We start from the raw sequence: 19,054 nt of genomic DNA on the forward strand, positions 1-19,054 counted from the left end.
AACTTTAGATTGACATCAGAAATTGTTCTGTACAGGAGGCATTAAGGTATTCAGCCAAAGTTAGTTATCTGCATGGGGTTAGGATGCAATTAGTAACTTAATGTTCAATTGAAAAAAATGTGTAATTTTGGGGGGAGGAGAAGATGAAATATTCGGCTATGACCGAAGTGTTTGACAAATACTTCAAGATACATCAGTTCGATCTGAAAAATTTACTGCATTTTGATTCGGTGTAAAACTGCAATTTGCTTGGTGCAAATGTTAAGTAACAATATACAATATGAATGACATTGATATAGCTGGTATTGTGTTTTGTTCAATCGTTAAATTATACAGGCAACATCCAGTGAGGAATTTTGAGGTGCAGGAGCTTTAAGAAAATGTGTTGGCCACACCATTTCTAAATCTATTATTATGTTGTTTTCTACATATTAATCATTGGAGTTCCCAAAACTCAGTAAACTATGCTTTTTAAGTGAAAAATAATAGTACTAGTCGGAATTTTATTTTGAATCGTGTGGTGTTTTAAATCATTAGTCTTTAAGCATAGCTAGAATTTCATGATGCAACATTTTACATGCTGAATATACGTTATTCACAATCGTGAGAGTTGATCATGTTTTGGATTTCAGATAACTTCAGTTTTCAGTTACCACATATAGGACTAGACCAGCTTACATTACAGTAGCCTAAGCTTAGTCTAACTGTAGCTTAAAGTTAAAGATGTAATAAGATGTATCACTGAATAATAAATGCAGGGTACCTGTAATAGGTTCTCACCCGTGGCACCATCTTCAATCCTGCTTGCAGAAGACGGTTCAGTGTGTCGATGTACTCAGCTGGGAGACATCCTTGAATAGTTCTTCCAGCTCCATTTGCCTCATTAACATTGATTTTTGTTTCATAAATTTGTCTTTTATTTTATAGATCAGCATTATTTCTTCCTCCCTTATGAATGCACGTTGCTCAAGTGCATCTATCAACTGTTGCAAATCTTGCTAATATTGTTGACGGCCACTTTCTCTACTGGATTCACGCTGTCATCCTCATCATCACTGTTTTTAGCATTTTATGTTTTTTTTTTAAAAATATTTTTATTCTCCATTTTGACATTTTCTCCCAGATTTACACCCACCAACAAAATATGTCACCCCCATATCAATAACAACAATCCCAACCTCCCACCAAACCCTAAATATTAGCCCGCATGTTCACACAAACAAATGACAAAAAGGAATTAGGGATCACCCATAGTCACCATTAACACCCCCCCCCCCCCCCAAACTAATGTTCGATGTTATCCAGTTCTTGAAAGTGCATAATGAATAATGCCCATGAATGCTCCATCCTTCCCCTCAGTTCAAACTTACCTTCTCAAGAGTCAAAAATTGCAACAGGTCCCCCCACCACGCCAGGGCACAGGGTGGAGAGGTTGCTCTCCATCCCAACAGGATCCGCCTTCGGGCGATCAACGAGGCGAAGGCTACAACATCTGCCTCCGCACCCGTTTCCAACCCTGGCTGGTCCCACTCCCCAAATATGGCCTCCCGGGGGTCCAGTTTCCCTTGCACCATTTTAAAAATTACCCTAAAAACCTCCTTCCAGTAAGCCTCCAGCTTTGGACAGGACCAAGACATATGAACGTGATTAGCGCCCCCCTGCAACGTTCACACACACCTTCTACTCCTTCAAAGAATCGGCTCATCCTCGCCCTCGTGAGGCGTGCTCTGTATACCACCTTCAACTGTATCAACCCCAACCTCACGCATGAGGATGAGGCGTTCACTCTCCGGAGCCCCTCTCAACTCTTCTTCCCACTTCGCTTTGATCTCTTCCAGTGATGCCGTCTCCTCTTCCAAAATAGCTCTGTAAACCGTTGATACTGCCCCCTTCTCCACTCCCCCTGTCATCAGCACCTCCTCCAGCAATGTGGAAGCTCTGTATCTCCTTTCTGGCAAAATCTCGAACCTGCATGTATCTAAACATTTCCCCCTGCTCCAGCCCATACTTCGCTTCCAGCTCCTTCAATCCTGCAAACCGACCCCTAAGAAACAAATCTTTGTGTCTTAATCCCTTTCTCCTCCCATTTCCGAAAATTTCCATCCCACTTCCCTGGCTCAAATCTGTGGTTCCCCCGAATCGGCATTTCCCTTGACCCTGCCCCCAGCCAGAAGTGTTGGCGAAATTGCCTCCCAATTCCCAATGAAGTTATCATTACCGGACTCCCTGAGTATTTCCCCGGGGCCATCGGGAGCGGCGCTGTTGCTTGTGCTTTCAATCCCGACCCCCTGCACAAACTGTCCTCCATTCTGACCTACTGGGAATCAACCCCTCTGACCCAGATCCGCACCTTCTCCACATTCGCCGCCCAGTAGTAATACATCCGGTTCGGAAGACCCAAACCCTCTGCCTGCCTTCCCCTCTGTAGCAGCACCTTTTCTAACTCTGGCCGCCTTCCATCCCCATATGAACGAAGTAATCCTTCCCTCAATCTTTCTGGAAAAAAGCCTTTGGCAGGAAAATCGGCAGGCATTGGAAAATAAACCGAAATCACGGCAACACGTTCATTTTAACCGCCTGTACCCGACCCGCCAGTGACAGAGGGAGACCATCCCACCTTGCCAGACCAGCTTTCACTCTCCCCACCAAACTAGAAATATTGTTTATCATTTATGTTTAATGATCCGAAAATTGCCTTGGTCCATTGGCTGAATTAATGACGTTTCGTTGGGCTTGGAGATTTTAGAAATTGTCCTGTTTCCTGTGGGCAGCTGTTAGCCATTCTGACTGAGGCCTTTTTCCCTTCAGGCTGGCAGTGATTACTGAGTAGGCTCGTAGATTTTAGGCTCTTTAATACTGCGAGGCCTGGATAGAGTGGACGTCTCCACTAGTAGGAAAAACTAGAACCAGAGGGCACAATCTCAGACTAAAGGGACGATCCTTTAAAACAGAGATGAGGAGAAATTTCTTCAGCCAGAGGGTGGTGAATCTGTGGAACTCTTTGCCGCAGAAAGCTGTGGAGGCCAAATCACTGAGTGTCTTTAAGACAGAGATAGATAGGTTCATGATCAATAAGGGGATCAGGGATTATGGGGAGAAGGCAGGAGAATGGGGATGAGAAAAATATCAGCCATGATTGAATGGTGGAGCAGACTAGATGTCCCGAGTGGCCTAATTCTGCTCCTATGTTTTATGGCCTATAAGCAGTAAACCTGACATTTCGAGACAACAAGAACCAGGCATCAGGAAGAAAGACCAAATAACAGGACACGCAATGCGGTATCGCCAAAAACGGAATGTCGTTTTGGTCATCGTCAGGGTTTCAACCTCGCCGTCTGTAATTACTCTGGGTTTCCACATACACTCAAATTTCAACTTTGAAGCGCACTTTCAGATTTTTGGCCATGTCCGGCAGAACACCACTGCTCCAAAGGCTCGCAGTAAGGAGGCACCAAACTTTGGCTTCTTTCAAGCCCACTTTGCTTTTCCCCTTGTAGCTCTTTCTTTAACTTGGAACTTTCTTTTTCTCTACTTTTACTTTTGGAAGTTCTTTGCCTTTCTCCTGTCTCCCTTGCTGTGTCCTGCTCCGTGCGCTGCCATTTCTGTAATGGCGCTCCTGCTCAAGTCACCTGACCTGTACTTCTGTGGCATTCGGGCCCATTAAGCCCTTTTCATGCATGTAAGGCCATTACCCATGCCCAAGGAACAACAGAAGACAACCTGCGCATGTGCTAGCCTATTCTCAGCCTGACGCTCATCTAGCAGGATCGAAGATGGTGCCACGCGTGAAAACCTATTACTGGTACACTGCATCTATTGTTCAGTGATATTTTTGTATCGATTCTATTGACTTTAAACTATAGTTAGCCTTGGGTTAGGCATGAAAGACCTGCGAGCCGCAGCCTGCTGGGACATGAAGTTCCATGACAGCGGCAGGAAGTTCCCCATATGTTCTTCCACTTCGGAGGGAGAAGGGCAATACACCACACCTCTGGCAACATCTTCACTGTTACTTGAATAAACTGAAGGCGGTATTACAATTTTTAAGATTTTCACGTTAATATTTGAACTATTTTCTCTTGTTCTGCGATCAATCTTCTGCTTTAGTTACTTTGAATTTTCTCTCTCAATAGGTGCAGGGAATGTCATTCATTGCTGCTGTGTTAATTCTAAACCTGGATACTGCAGATGCCTTCATTGCCTTTGCTAACTTATTGAACAAACCATGTCAAATGGCATTTTTCCGTGTGGACCATGGCCTTGTGAGTACATAAATGCCTTTGTTCTGTCATTTTGAAAGTTCCTTGGTTCACGCCAGTTGTCTGGGGAAAGCTGAAAAGCTAATATAATTTTAAATTGTGTAATTAAATTGCAGAACCAGAATTTCAGTAATATAGTGCCCAAAGAGGGCTGGCCATCGCTACTTTCTCACGAGAAATCCGAGATGGGCAACAAATGCCGGCCTTGCCAGCAATGCAGGCATCCCTTGAAATCAATTTTTAAAAGGGCGAGTTTTTCTCATTCTCTGCTAGAATTCTTTAAGAGTGGAATGTTAGAGTAAAGAAGAGAACTAGATACAGAACAAATGATCAAGATTTTGTGTGAAATGCTGGAACAGAAGGCATGCATATGAGATGCGTTCAGATTGCTTTTGTTTGCAACTTTGTAATGTTACTTTGTGACATGGTGGAGAAACTAATTGACCATGTGCAGAAACTTTTCAATAGTAAGGTTTAATATCAAATGGTGATATTGTATGCAGACACATTAATATCTTTTTAAAAAATACTGAATAACAATGCAGAGTATTAAAACATGAAAGTTGATTACAGCATAACCAAGTCTCTACTTAATGTACTGAATTGCTGCTTTTTGACCTTGCTGCAAGTCCCCAATTAAGATTGCCAGTAGGTTCATGCATTTCTGAAGCCAATCTCTAGATGGTGATTTTTTTAAAAACAGTCCTCATTGCATGTGTATTGAGAGGGATGGATGGGGAAGAGTCAGAAGAGTAGAGAATATCTCCCTGTACACAATTACCTCTAGTTTCAACCAAGATGTGCAACCAAATCTAGCATAGCAATCTTGGATCATTTTCCCTTCCAAATCCATGGGTGTTCAGGCTAGTTAGTAACAGCACCCCAGATATACCCTAGATCAGCTAATTTAGCATGTTTTGAAGATTGGACCCAAGATCCTTCTAGTGTGCAAGGCTCTTCAATTAATTGGGTAAACTCACCGACATTAGGATAATTGTAACAATTGCTTTTAAACTAAAGATATGCAAGTAGTTATGCATTTTTCATGCAAAATTTAATAGAATTTTGATATATAGCAGGGTTTTTCAAAGTGTGGGTCGCAACTCACGGGCGGCTGTCGGAAGGGTTGCAGAGCGATCGGTCGCGGTGTTCCTGCTGTGGTCCCGATCATGGGAGATGCGGTCAACGGCTGCTACCGGCTTTTAAATTGAAAGTGCTAGCCGCGACTGGCTTTTAAATGTGAACGGTGCAGTCTTCCGGCCACAAGTGGCAGCAGAGAGCAGGTCACGCGCCCGGCACATACACTTGACGTCAAGCGCCCTGCACTTTTGGCGTGAATTCACGCCAAAAGAGATTCCTCCATTTTCTAGCTGCAAGCGAGAAAGACAACAGGATTGTGAAGAAGGATCGTTTTGTTATTAGGAAACGAGAGCCAGAGAGACAAACAGGCAGTGCACTTCCTGGCCAGGATCTCACAACTGAATCTGCTGGCTCAGGAAAGGCCACGACAGGACAAAGCAGTGCTAGTGTTAGCTCTGTACAGAGCTCCAAGGCCTCTGGTGATTAGCCAACAAAGAAAAAACTGAAATCGGGAAAAAAAGCAATATAAGGATAATTTCTTGAGATATTGCTTTGTTAATTGTGCCAATGCAAATCAGGATGCAAAGCCCATGTGTGTTATAAGCAAGGAAGTACTGGCAAATGAGAGTTCAAAACGTTCAAAATTTCAACGGCGAGTTCGAGGGCAAACCTCTTGATTTTTTTCAAAGGATGCAGCAAAAACTTGAAATGTAACATTGAATGACAAAGCACACTTAGTCTCTTGCATGGTAGCTTACCACGCAGCTAAAGAGAAAATGACCTACATTAGCAGGGAGATTAATTCTCCCTACAGCATTAGACTTGCCTCTTACGGTAATAGGTGAGAGATTAGCTGAAAAACTGAAATACATCCCACTTAGTGATAACACAGTGGCTCGCCGAATTGCTGATAGTTTAGAAGCCCAGCTTATTTCTCGTTTAATGTCAGCACAGGGATTCTCAATACAATTGGATGAAAGTACAGATGTTTCAGATTGTGCAGCCTTGCTAGTTTAGGTTGGGTATGGAGTCATAGAATTCCTACGGTGCAGAAGGAGACCATTCAACCCATCGAGTCTGCACTGACTCTCTGAACGAGCACCTCACCTAGACCCATTCCTCCACTCTATCCCGGGAACCTCATTTAACCGCGACACTAAGGGGCAATTTAGCATGGCCAATCCACCTAACCTGCGCATTTTGGGGCTGTGTGAGGAAACCGGAGCACCCGAAGGAAACCCACGCAGACACTGGGAGGAAGTGCAAACTCCACACTGAATCACCCAAGGCCGGAGTTGAACCCGGGTCACTGGCGCTGTGAGGCAACAGTGCTAACCACTGACGCAGTGGATTTGTTGATGTTTTGCTGTGCTGCCTGACATTACCAACCAGCACGACTGGCACACATTTACGAAACATTGAATAGATACGTAGTTGGAAAGTGCGGCTTGACTGGGTTCATCGCAGAGGAATCACAAGCGATGAGGTGGCCAACATGACTGGGACAAACAGCGGAGTCATAATAAGGATTAAGGAGGCAGCTGGTCAGGACATTGTTTGGAATCATTGTTTTATTCACCGTGAGGCATCGTCATCGAAAGGAACTCTATCTGAACTTGAAGTGTGTTGAAAAGAATTGTGAAAGTTGTGAATTTCATTAAATGCAACATACTCAATACCAGGCTTTTTGTGGCTCTGTGTTCTGATATGAAGGCCGAGCGCACACATTTATTGTTCCACACAGAGGTACTTTGACTGTCAAAGGGTAGGGTGCTTGGCAGAGTTTTCAAACTGAAGTATGAAATCCACACTTTCCTTCTTGAAAAATCGCCCCCTCTGGCTGGTGATGAAACGGCTATGTCTTGCCTTGCAGACGTCTTTTCAATTCTAAACAAACTGAACCTCAAATTGCAAGGGAAGGATGTTGATTACTTTCGGCACTGTGACAAAATAGATGCTACCCAAAAATCATTGAAAGTTTGGCAAGTGTGAGTACAAAGCCAAAACTACTACATAATTCCCCACACTGCTAGGAAACATCGAAAAAAAACCAGTGTTAGTGAGGGAACTGTCAACAGACTGACAAGCCTTACCCAGTTGCATCTGGCTGTTGTGATCATCAATTTTTGCCGCTACTTTCCAGAGACGTTTCAGATTTCGAAAGAGAAGGGGTGAATGAAAAATCCTTTTGAGTTTGAGACCCGTTCGAGACCCCAGAAGCAATTATTAACTTGCAGCCGAAGGGACTGAACTTATGTGCCTCACCCACAAATCCTTGAGGCTGTCAGCATTTTGGAGTGGAATATCCAGTGCTGAGCAAAACAAGCATGGGGCGCGATGCATGGCCGGTTGGTAAAAGTGAGTCCTGGGGATAAAAGTTTGAAAAAGATTGATATAAAGTGCAGCTTGATATAAGTTATAAATTACTCTTCATTCATTCTATAAACAAAAATGGCTTACCTGCTTGCTGAGTTTACATAATACTGTTACCACAGTTTAAAGCATCCTTATTTAAATTGGGAGGTTGCTTTTATTTGCCAAAAACCTTTAACCTTTACAATTTGCATTAAAGTACATCTCAAAGTTGCTGATAACAGCATATTAAGTTTCATTTGAGGAGGAAAGAAATATAGCTATGCTTAATCATTTGTACCTTGAGGGAAAGGTAGATGATAGGGTGAAAATATTATTATAATCTGGTAGATACAAAGGTTGGCCTGGGCACTAAATATATGTTGTCGAAATTGGTTTATCAAGCTAAAAAAACACTAACTTATGGAAGAGTTGGCTTGAAGGCACAGATAAATATTTATAGATGAAAGCAGAATATATTCATTGAATGCAAACAGGAATTACCAAAAGTATTAATGGGTAGAATGTCTGCATTTCGTTTACACTGGCAATTGTGTGTGGCAGACAAATCCTGTTCATCCCAACATTCTTGCCTTAAGATGTATAGTGGTGCTACATGAAGAATGTTATTGTAAATTACATTTTAAAAGGTTGAAGGCCTTTGGAGAAACTTTCAATGACCACTTGGTGATCTGAAATTGTGATTTCAAATCTTGGTTGGCTAAGTATTTTTACTGGTTATTGCCTATTCTAATTAATAGGACGATTGTTTAGTTTTTATTATAACAATAGTTTTCAAACATTTTTTCTTCTCCCATATAGATGTTGAAATATTTTGCAGCCTTTGAGGTATTCTTTGAGGAAAACCTACCTAGGTTATTTGCACATTTCAAGAGAAACAACCTTACCCCAGATATTTATTTAATTGACTGGTAAGCAGTGTTCCCTTAACTTTCTGAAGCTTTTAAAGCTATATTAATGCAAGTTTCTGTTGGCGCCTCTTCTGGTCTCAACAGTAGTTGATCACTGGCAGAGTGGGTGTTAACTACTAAAGTTAAAACTATTTTTAGATGTGCTCTTTCATTTTCTGAGATTTAAAAAAAAGAAACAGCTCCTTGAAATATTGAATGATTCCTGGAACTAAAGCATTCATTAATCCAATTCTCATACACACATACATATGTATGCACGGTGCCAAAAAGCTTTTGGCTTTTATGTAGTTTACAAAAGGATAATCTTCAAGACCATTATCGCTAGCATGCTGTGTTGGATGGTGAGGTATAATTGAACTCCTTCCCACAGTGGTGGGGGAAACTAATTGGAGAAGCTCTTTTTTTTTAAGGCAGAAAGGAGTGATTAGAAATTCATTTATTTAAATTGCTGGTGCTTCTAGTTCATTATTTATAACGCCTGGAATTATTAATTTTTTTGCCATGAGGCTGTGAATGCTTGGCAAATACACTAGACTTCTATGATATTGTATATAGTCAGTAAAGTATAATTTTCAGGTGAAGTGACATTAGAGAGTGGCGGTTAACTAGACTGCTGCTTACAGATATAATTGAGTTCCCCGTTTAAATGTATTCATTCTGTCTTTAGCTTTAGATTTTGCTATTAAATTCTAATGTCCATATTCATATGGAAACTACCTATATCACCCCCACCACTTATACTGTTCTTGCTTTCCACATTAAGCTGCCAATATAAGACAAATAATGCCAACCATTTTCCAGGGCCATAAGACTCGATTACAAAGATGCTGCTTACAACCCACGTTTCAAACAGTTTAATAAATGGACTGAATTTAAAAGGTTATGTTGATATCAATCATAAATTTGGCCTTACAGTTTTCATGAGCTGTTCGTACTTTGTTGAAGTACGATCACTTTCCAACGATAAGATTCTAACAATTGCCCAGTGAAATTAATTACTGATTAAAAATAAAATTCTGGTTACTTCCCTTTTTGCCTTCACGGTCCACGATGTACAACATGCATCATGCATACCACATTACCACTAATGCATGCGTTGTAAATGATGGAGGCTGTTTAAGTTCCTTAAACTTAATTATAGTGGCACTGCAGCACCTCCACTGATGGGAGGATGTAATTACAGTATGATAAATTTTCAGTCGATAATTTCTGTTCTAAACACGACCATTTACAGTTATTATGGGAAATGTTGATGGGTGATGCACAAATATGACATTTTTAGTACATTGTTCCTATTGTTTCACAACTATGCATTTGTGCTGTTAATGAACATTTACAGTAGGTTTATTTTTAGTGTAACAAGGATTTGCAAAGATTGTAGGGAGTGGGGAAAAAAGTGATGAGGCCAAAAACCTGCCTTTTCTTTGAGCCCTGGTACTATGAAGGGCACATGTTCATATTTCAGTTTTAAAGAAATGATCTCCTATCAGTTCCTATAAATGATACAATTGGTTCTACTGGACAAATGAATAAGTTGAATTCTACCACATTCGTGTACGGTTCTTATGTAGGACAAGGGCATCCTTCAGATGTTAAATTGGCATTTGAATTCACAAGAAATGTTTTCAAACTGGCGTGAATTTGGGAAACATAAGGAAGGCCCCATCTGGATTGACTTGAACAGCACTTTTTCATTGGCAAAACAATTTTCTAAAAAACTTGGTTGCCAGATGTCCACTATTCTTTAGGCATTTCTGAAATAAATATTTGACTGCTACAAGTAATACTTAAAAAATGGTAACTGAAGGCGTAATGATTGTGTTTAATTCCCGTCAGGATCTTCACTCTGTACAGTAAATCTTTCCCTCTGGACCTTGCATGTCGTGTCTGGGATGTATTCTGCCGGGATGGAGAGGAATTTCTCTTCAGAACTGCTCTGGGGATCTTAAAGCTATATGAGGATATTTTGACCCAATTGGATTTTATCCACATGGCACAGTTCCTGACCAAACTCCCTGAAGATATGTCATCTGAGGATTTGTTTGGAGCCATTGCAGCCATTCAGTTACAGAGCAGAAATAAAAAGTGGTCTCAGGTAAGAGCGAAGTAAAGCTCTTATTACTATTAGAGGGAAAAACAATGTAATTTATTGATGCTGAAGTATTTTTTTCTTCTGTCGATCCCTTAAATTGAATTATTGCAAAAATAGGAACTAATCTTCAACTTTTGTTATCAGAATATTTAGCATTTGAAATAAATGGGCTGAAATTTACCCCAGACCTCGGGACCCTGATATTTAATTGAAATATGGGCACCTAGCCCGCACTTAGATGTTGTGGGATTGGCTCGGCAATTTTACCGCTGATGGCCTCCTGACGGCCATCTATGAGCCCCAAATCCTGCCAAGGATAGTAGTGATGCTGCCAACACTATTAGAGTACCGAAAACTCTGAAGCCTCGACAGCGCCACCAGGGACGGTGGTTGCTGCTGATGCTGATTGGAGACCTTGAAGATGGATGCACCTTTGTCAGAGGCAAGTACAAATTAAATTCAAGATGGCCCAGTAGGAAGGACTGTCCCCCCCCCCCTGCTGATCGCAGGGTAAATCCTTGGTTAGGACCCCAACGTTAACCTTCATAGAATTTACAGTGCAGAAGGAGGCGATTCGGCCATTTGAGTGCACCGGCCCTTGGAAAGAGCACCCTACCTAAGCCCACACCTCCACCCTATCCCCACACCTTCACCTTATTCCCGTAATCCCACCTAACCTTTTTTGGACACTAAGGGCAATTTAGCGTGGCCAATCCACCTAACCTGCACATCTTTGGACTGTGGGACGAAACCGAAGCACCCGGAGGAAACCCACGGAAACACGGGGAGAACGTGCAGACTCCCCACAGACAGTGATCCAAGCCGGGAATCGAACCTGGGACCCTGGAGCTGTGAAGCAACTGTGCTACCTTCCTGCCCAAAGGTGTCTCTGTTGGCCATGATGGCTCAATCTCTAATGGCCTCCTGAATTATTGCTTGTCCATTCTATAGTGAACCTCATGTGAACCCTTCATCTCTCTCTCTCTCTATTTATGTTAATCCCCTCTCTAGAGTCCAAGTTATATGACGCTGGTCCCAACACCTATCGGGTGGAGGCCATCCCAAAAGTGCAGCTCCCTCTTTTCCCCAGTATTGGTACCAATGATGAATTGAAATCCATTTCTCCCACACCAACCTTTGAGCCATGTATTCAACACTCTTATCTTATTTTACTTTGTGCCAATTGGCACAGGGCTCTGTCCGTGATCCAGAAATAATTATTTTCATGGGTCTGCTTTTTAATTTAATTTAATATTTAATAATCTTTATTGTCACAAGTAGGTTTGCATTAACACTGCAATGAAGTTACTGTGATAAGCCCCAAGTCACCACATTCCGGCACCTGTTTGGGTACACGGAGGGAGAATTCAGAATGTCCAATTCACCTAACAGCACGTCTTTCGGAACTTGTGGGAGGAAACCGGAGCACCCGGAGGAAATCCACGCAGACACAAGGAGAACGTGCAGAGACCGCACAAACAGTGACCCAAGCCGGGAATCGAACGTGGGACCTTGGCGCTGTGAAGCAACAGTGCTAACCATTGTGCTACCGCACCGCCCAGATAGCTTTGAGATACTCATAGTCCCTCACCAAAACACCTCTCTTAGTCCTACCTATCTCGTTACCCACATGCAGAACGATAACTGGATCCTTCCTTTCAATTCCAAGATGGGCCCATAACTTCCTCAGAGTGGATGTCATTTGTGTTGGGGAGGGGCACAAGTTCCAAAAGACGTGCTTGTTAGGTGAATTGGACATTCTGAATTCTCCCTCCGTGTACCCGAACAGGTGCCGGAGAATGGCGACTAGGGGCTTTTCACAGTAACTTCATTGCAGTGTTAATGTAAGCCTACTTGTGACAATAAAGATTATTAAATATTAAATTAAATTAAAAAGCAGACCCATGAAAATAATTGTTTCTGGATCACGGACTGAGCCATGTGCCAATTGGCACAAAGTAAAATAAGATAAGAGAATTGAATACATGGCTCAAAGATTGGTGTGGGAGAAATGGATTTCAATTCATAGGAAATAGCTGGAGGGATTCCCCAGCACATCACTGGGCTACCCCCCAAATTAGACACTGGTGAATCAGGAAGTTGTGGGCCATTGTCGCCATCCTGGGAGAGATGTCCGTAACTTTGGCACCAGGCAGACAACACAACCTTCAGGACTCTCACTGTCGGCTGCAGAGAACCATATCCACTTAGCTATACTGCTCCCTGTTCACATCTCCGCCTCCCACTTGAGTGGCTCCCTGCGCCACAGTGTTGAATCTCTGATGCAACCCTATTTTTAAAAACTTAACTCTGATAGATAGTCTGAAATTCTGCATTGGCTTCATCAGTCTTAATTTTTCTTTTTAATTTTTCACTTTCAGGTATTGTCAGCACTGCAGAAAGATACGAGAGAGGTGGACAAAGGAAGCCCAGCTCTGAAACGATGACCTGCATATTTGAACGTTTGAAGCCAGATTGCAGTAGTTATGGCCACCATATTCATAAATGCATATCAGACTTTGTAAATTGCAGTGAAGGGGTTTTTACTGTGATTTACAACAATCATCGAGTTATCTGATACACTGGAAATTAGCCTTAAAGGAATATATTTTACGTAATTGAAATCATGGATGCAGCCTTAAGAATCTTGAACAGTTTCATCTCCTATCAATCACACAAGGTTACTTTAGTTGAACAATTTTAAACCTCATTAATGCAGTACGACAGAAGTATTTTTTCAGTTGTTTTTGACCAACTTTACGTGAAGCATTTTAAGTAGGTGGGTGGCACACAACATACTGCCAGCAGGGTCACAAATTTGATTAACATGTGATTTGCAAAGCACGCATATCCACTCTCAAAGAACATGTAATAGAATGGGTCCATAAATTTGCCAGCTTAGTTTTCCTTTCAACTCAGCTGCCCTCATTTCATCTCGCTGGAGATTTGGGGTCATATTGAACTTCAACCATAACCCCATAAATCAATGTTTCCAACCATTTTATATCTTTGAAGCATCTAACTTCAGCTCAGTTTCAAATAAACTTTGTACTTCAGCTCCCCCTGTTTATGTAGCAGTTTTTCTTTATTAATAACTGTGCACCCCTAGTAATTTAACATGCATCTCATCTCACCTTAAAGGAGAAGACAGAACTGTGGCTGCATCCATCCATCCATCATGAACTGTTTAGTACCATACCACCTAATCTTTCCATGAGCTTTACATTGAAATACAGGTCATTTTGCTGCTTATGCAAACAAATTCCAGAGTACCGTTATTGAATAATGTACAAAAATATGATTTTCGGTAGCAAAGCAAGTATTTCCTTTTGCAGGCCATAATGCAGTTTCTACGTCAGCATTATTGTTATAAAACTTTCGTATTTTGATTGTGGCCTCTGCGACAGTCAATCTATCCATTGCAAAATGTAGAAGAAACGTTAGCATCTGCATGGCCATACATTTAATCTTATCAGTAAAATAAGGAGCCATTGGTGTGAAGGGGCAGACTACAGTGCTCAAAACTAGTGCACTCAATAAAATGTGTGGGGTGCTCCTTGCCACTCTCCAACACCGGGTAGTTTTCTGTGATCAAACAATTAATAAGTGGCCTGCTGTACACCAGAGGTTTACAAGGGAAGCTAATAAACAGCCTTTCTTTAAGCTCTTGCTGAAACTGCTGGAGATGGGCTCACTTGTATTTTTACTGAGCTGTGTTAGCAGCTTCATATTACCGTTTTGGCTTTGACATACTGAAAATATCAATGTGGCATAAAGCATGCGAGTTTTGAGAATCCTGGTTACCATCATAAATCATTCACTTGGCTCAATGGCTCAGTTAGATTTATCTAACCCATAATGACCAGTAGTACTTGGGTCAGATTTTTGGACTACTTGTTTTGCAGCTCTTAACTAGAATAGAAGAGCCCTTGGGCTAAAGAGGATTTAGAAAATCTCAGCCAGATTCCCAGCTCCTGATCGCTACAAATGATCTTTATCGGAAAGTCCACATGTATGAACATCAGGTGAGCAAAACACATTTTGCTCATCTGAAAGGCCGCAGCAGTATCAGTGACACTGTGATGCCATATTAGTTCACACCTCCAAAGAAATAAAAGCTTTCGGAAAACACTGACGGCAGTTTGGAGTTTTGAGCATATTCTTAAATTAGCTAATCGTTCAATACAACTACCTAGCTAAATTGTTATTGAAATGATCCATCCGTTCCAAATATATTTTAACCTAAAGTAAAGCAGAACATGGTTAAATCTGTTTTCACAGCTGAATGCACATTAATATTTCTGATCTTTGCTCTCCACTTCTTTCCCAGACATGGTTTTTCTCTGTTCTCCTGAAGTTAATAACTAGTATGGATAGACTTGCATCGTAGCACACCCAAGTGGCCCCAGTTCATGTTGAGTCTAAATTCTGACAGTTGTAAACATTTCTAACATAGGGGCATAACTGATGTTCGGCACTGCCCCCCTTTGCCTCCAACATGCCTGTTCCAGCAGGAGTCATTCAATATTGAGTACGAGTGCTGGCCAGTCTTCTTCCTCAACCATTGACAGATTACTTCTGTATCTAACTGTAACAGTCCACCACTTGTGTGCAGAGATCAGACTTGGACAAACCAGTGAAACTGTAAAGGCTGTTTAGCATAAACAAACACTAAGGTACCTCTGATAATAAGATATTTTGACATGCAAAGTCATGCATAGCCCAGTTCTGAATTGAATCCTAATTCTATTAAACGTTGTTGTTTGGGTATTGGAATTTGTTAGTACTGATGCATGTTGGGATGGGTTACTGAATGAGTGCCGATGTGCAATATGATGATCAGGACAAGTCTGTAATTAACACTATGTCCAGTTACATCCTGAGTAGCTCGCACCAAAAGTTTAAACTGGCAGTATCTAATTGCATCGCTGGGCTTTGTGTTCCATGCTGTCAGGTTTACATGTTCACGAGGGTTAAGAGGTCAACTTCTGCTAAAATGCTTCCATAATATTGCATTCCCAATTAAACTCAAACACTGCTCGTTTTTCACCCTCATTATGCTTTATGATCAACATGCGATCAAAGGGTTTGCGTGTTTTAAATTTGCCGTCCTGTTTTTTTTTTGTACCTCTGAAGACATGAGAGCTCTGGGTTTGTGAACAAAAAGATGTGATGACCCGTGAGTCTTGATGTCAGCTTGGCTTTTTTGTACTTGTGACCTGAAATTTCCTTTTGAGGAACATGGGTGATCTTGCTGTCAACTGTATTGTAAGCTATCGTTACGCAAACACCTCAGTGAATTGATGTGTAATAGGACTTCCATCAGCAGGGATTCAGCCATACAGAATCATCCCAAATTAAGAGTGGGAGGAACTCTCAGAGCTGCTGGCATATTTGGAAACCTTGTTTGTAACCAAATGCAACAAGAGAATTCTCTATTTTCCAGGTTTAAAATCTGAAATAAATGAAAAAGAAGTTACATAAAGTTCAGGAATATGTTTGATTTTGGGTCATATGCATAATTAACAGGTCGAGTTAAGGATTATTTATCTGGATTATGCAAAACTTTGTTGTGAGGAGGTACAGTACAGAGGTACAGTACCATGCACAGGACCACTATCCCATGGAGGGAATAAAATGAGCTATAAATAAACTTAGCTTCTCCTTCCCTACTGACTGCTGTAGGAGATGTGAATAGTTGGACATCGAAGGCCTGTTAGCAGAAAGTGACTTATTTGCACTTGTGTAATACAATACCGTATAAATGTCTGTGTAACTTGTACTGGTGAAGCTACTTTTTTTTTTCCAGTTGTTTGTGTGTAGTACTTCCACCATTTAGTGCTTTGTATAGATGTGTCATCATACCATGAAGATTTAGTGTGGTAGTGTGAAGAGTTAAATGCTGCAATAATTAAATATTTGCACAGTTTCTTTTAAGAGAATTTATCATGAAATATCCCTCGTGGGGTGTAGTTGAGAACGTTTTCTTTGATTTCGATTTGAGGTACAAACAATGCAATTATGATGTGTATATAAGTCTCAATCAAATTAGATAATTTCAAATTGTACAGATGGAAATGTTTAAGGACTATGTTTATATCTATTTTGGAGGACCATGACCCTTTCATTTTAACTGCAGTGTGATTTATTTCCCACATTTGATGTTTTTTGGGACAGGAAGCACTCCTTATTTTCCCCAGATTTTGCAAAGTTTCTGCTGTTTTGGCACTGGAAGTGGTTTTCACACATTTTAAATGTGCCTCATTAATTGTACAATCATTGGAATGTAATTGACCCAGTTTCAACATTATGAACCAACATTTTAAAAAGCACGCCTGTAGTTTTAATGATGGAACATACTCTATTAATTCTTGCAATATGTTTGGCTATAAATGCTTTAAGCTGAGCAGACTGAGAATCAGCCGATTGTGGAAAAAGCTATACTAAGTTACAAAATATAAGATTTTCCTTCAAATGTAAATACGATGTTTTCCTAAAAGAAATAACTGAATAAAGACAGACTGATAGTGAAATGTTTGGCCTTTGTATGTTTTTGTTAGGATCTTGCAGCTTCACAGCCATGACCCTGTTTATAAATTTGCGTGCCATTCTGGAAACCGATTTAAACCAAAGCAGTTCACTGACGCGCTTAAAGATGTTGTCAATATGGTAGATCAATCCAGAGCATAACTTTCAAAAAATGGATCAGATATGGCAGTGGCTTCAGGACGATTTTGGCAACTTTGGCTTCAGAGCACCAAGCACCAAAACCTGTGAGATACATGCACAATGCTTCTTCTCGAACTCATGATAAATCTTGGGCCTTAAGTTGAATTTTCATGGCACATTTTTGTTCAAAACATATTGCTGCACAAAAATATCCATTGAACCTCTTGCTTCATTTTTGAATGTAAAAATCTGAAACTTGGAGCCTATCAAATGCGTACCCTGGTGGTGATAAGCTTGCTAGTTAAATTCTATATTGCCGTTCGGTTTTCTTCATCTGATGACATTAAACATTATGTAGAGCAATCAAGTGGAGGTCAATCTCAGCCCGCCAACTTGTATCTTTTCTGTCTCCCTGCAATGCATAACCATCAATGTAGATTCTCTTGTGATATTTCTTTCCCTTTTGAAAGTTACTGTTGAATTCTTTCAGCTGCATACATTTTATCTTTGTGATAATGAAAACCTCAGGCAACCACCAGTGGGTAAAGGCAAAAACTATTTATTTGCAAGCAGGAACACTACTTACAAGACATAGCAACCCACAGCTCCCAAGATCTCCTAGTCCAGGCCTTGAGTGCGTGCATTAAAGCCCGTGCTCTGCTTTAATCCACAAGCACTCCCATTCCATCAGATGGGGTGTCATGTGGCCTTCCAAGATTTGCCAAAACCTTAGCCAAGAAAGTCAGGTGGTCTCAGAGGTTCGGCGTGACATTCTTCCCCCTTTTGGTCCCCTAGTACCTGAAAATCTCTGTCAATATCCCAGTCTATCAGGGGACTTCCATTTCCATTGAGAGCAACAAAGTATCACTGGTTGGAGTTTCTCCTTTGGGTTTCTCGCTCAGGCCAGCCTCCATTTACTTCTGGCCCAAGTACCACCTCGGCCGCAGCCTCTCTGATCCCCACGGCAACAGAACCTGGGTTTACAATGGTCTATTCAGTCCTTTCAGTGTTTTGATCAGTGCTAATGGCGGGCATGCCTGGGGCTGGTGACGCTATTGGCTCTTGTGGAGGCTCTGTTTTTTCCGTATCATCCTGGTTTACCTCATACGATACTGGCCCAGTCTTCCACAACAATCCCTGAGACCCAGCTGGGACCACTTCCAACGTTCCTTATAAAAACTAGGTCGTTCATCTCAAATGTTCACTCTGGCTTAGAGTCATGGTGTTTTAATATCCTGCTTAGACGCCACCTTTCCTGCTAAATTTGGGAATATGAGGCTCAGTCTGGTATGCAACCGACGTCACATTAGGAGTTCTGCCGGGGCTATGCCTGTTGTTGAATGTGGGGTTGTTCTATATGCTAATAAAGATTGCGTGATCTTGGTGTCCATTATCTGAAACCAGTACTTCGGGTACTCCATGAATGCAAAAAACATTGACAGAATTTTTCGACTGTTGCATAAGAGGCAGTGGACTTCGCCTGCTACACGTCATCCGGTTTGAGTGTGCACCCAGTAATTAAGGGAAAATTGAGCCCATGAAGGGACCTACAAAGTCGATGTGCATTCTCACCCAAGGCCCACCAGGCCATCCCCATGGGTGCAGAGGGGTAACAGCAGGCAAGTTCCATTGTTCTTGATATTGGTCATATTGTATAATCATGTTTGTTA

At 41.4% G+C, this 19,054-nt stretch overlaps 1 protein-coding gene across 2 annotated transcripts in view; it reads left to right on the forward strand.

The window, feature by feature from the left end:
• The window catches only part of LOC140408405 (TBC1 domain family member 14-like), an 88,102-nt gene extending 70,854 nt beyond the window's left edge, over window positions 1-17,248 (forward strand). For both annotated transcript variants that reach the window (XM_072495558.1, XM_072495559.1), the window contains 4 exons: window positions 4,134-4,262; window positions 8,514-8,623; window positions 10,460-10,718; window positions 13,097-17,248. In XM_072495558.1, coding sequence (XP_072351659.1) covers window positions 4,134-4,262; window positions 8,514-8,623; window positions 10,460-10,718; window positions 13,097-13,162 — 564 coding nt within the window. In that variant the 3' untranslated portion in view covers window positions 13,163-17,248. The remainder of the gene's footprint in view (window positions 1-4,133; window positions 4,263-8,513; window positions 8,624-10,459; window positions 10,719-13,096) is intronic.
• The last annotated feature ends 1,806 nt before the right edge of the window (window positions 17,249-19,054 follow it).

This window comes from Scyliorhinus torazame, chromosome 3 (genome assembly GCF_047496885.1).
Source record: "Scyliorhinus torazame isolate Kashiwa2021f chromosome 3, sScyTor2.1, whole genome shotgun sequence".
Taxonomy (NCBI): Eukaryota; Metazoa; Chordata; class Chondrichthyes; order Carcharhiniformes; family Scyliorhinidae; genus Scyliorhinus; species Scyliorhinus torazame.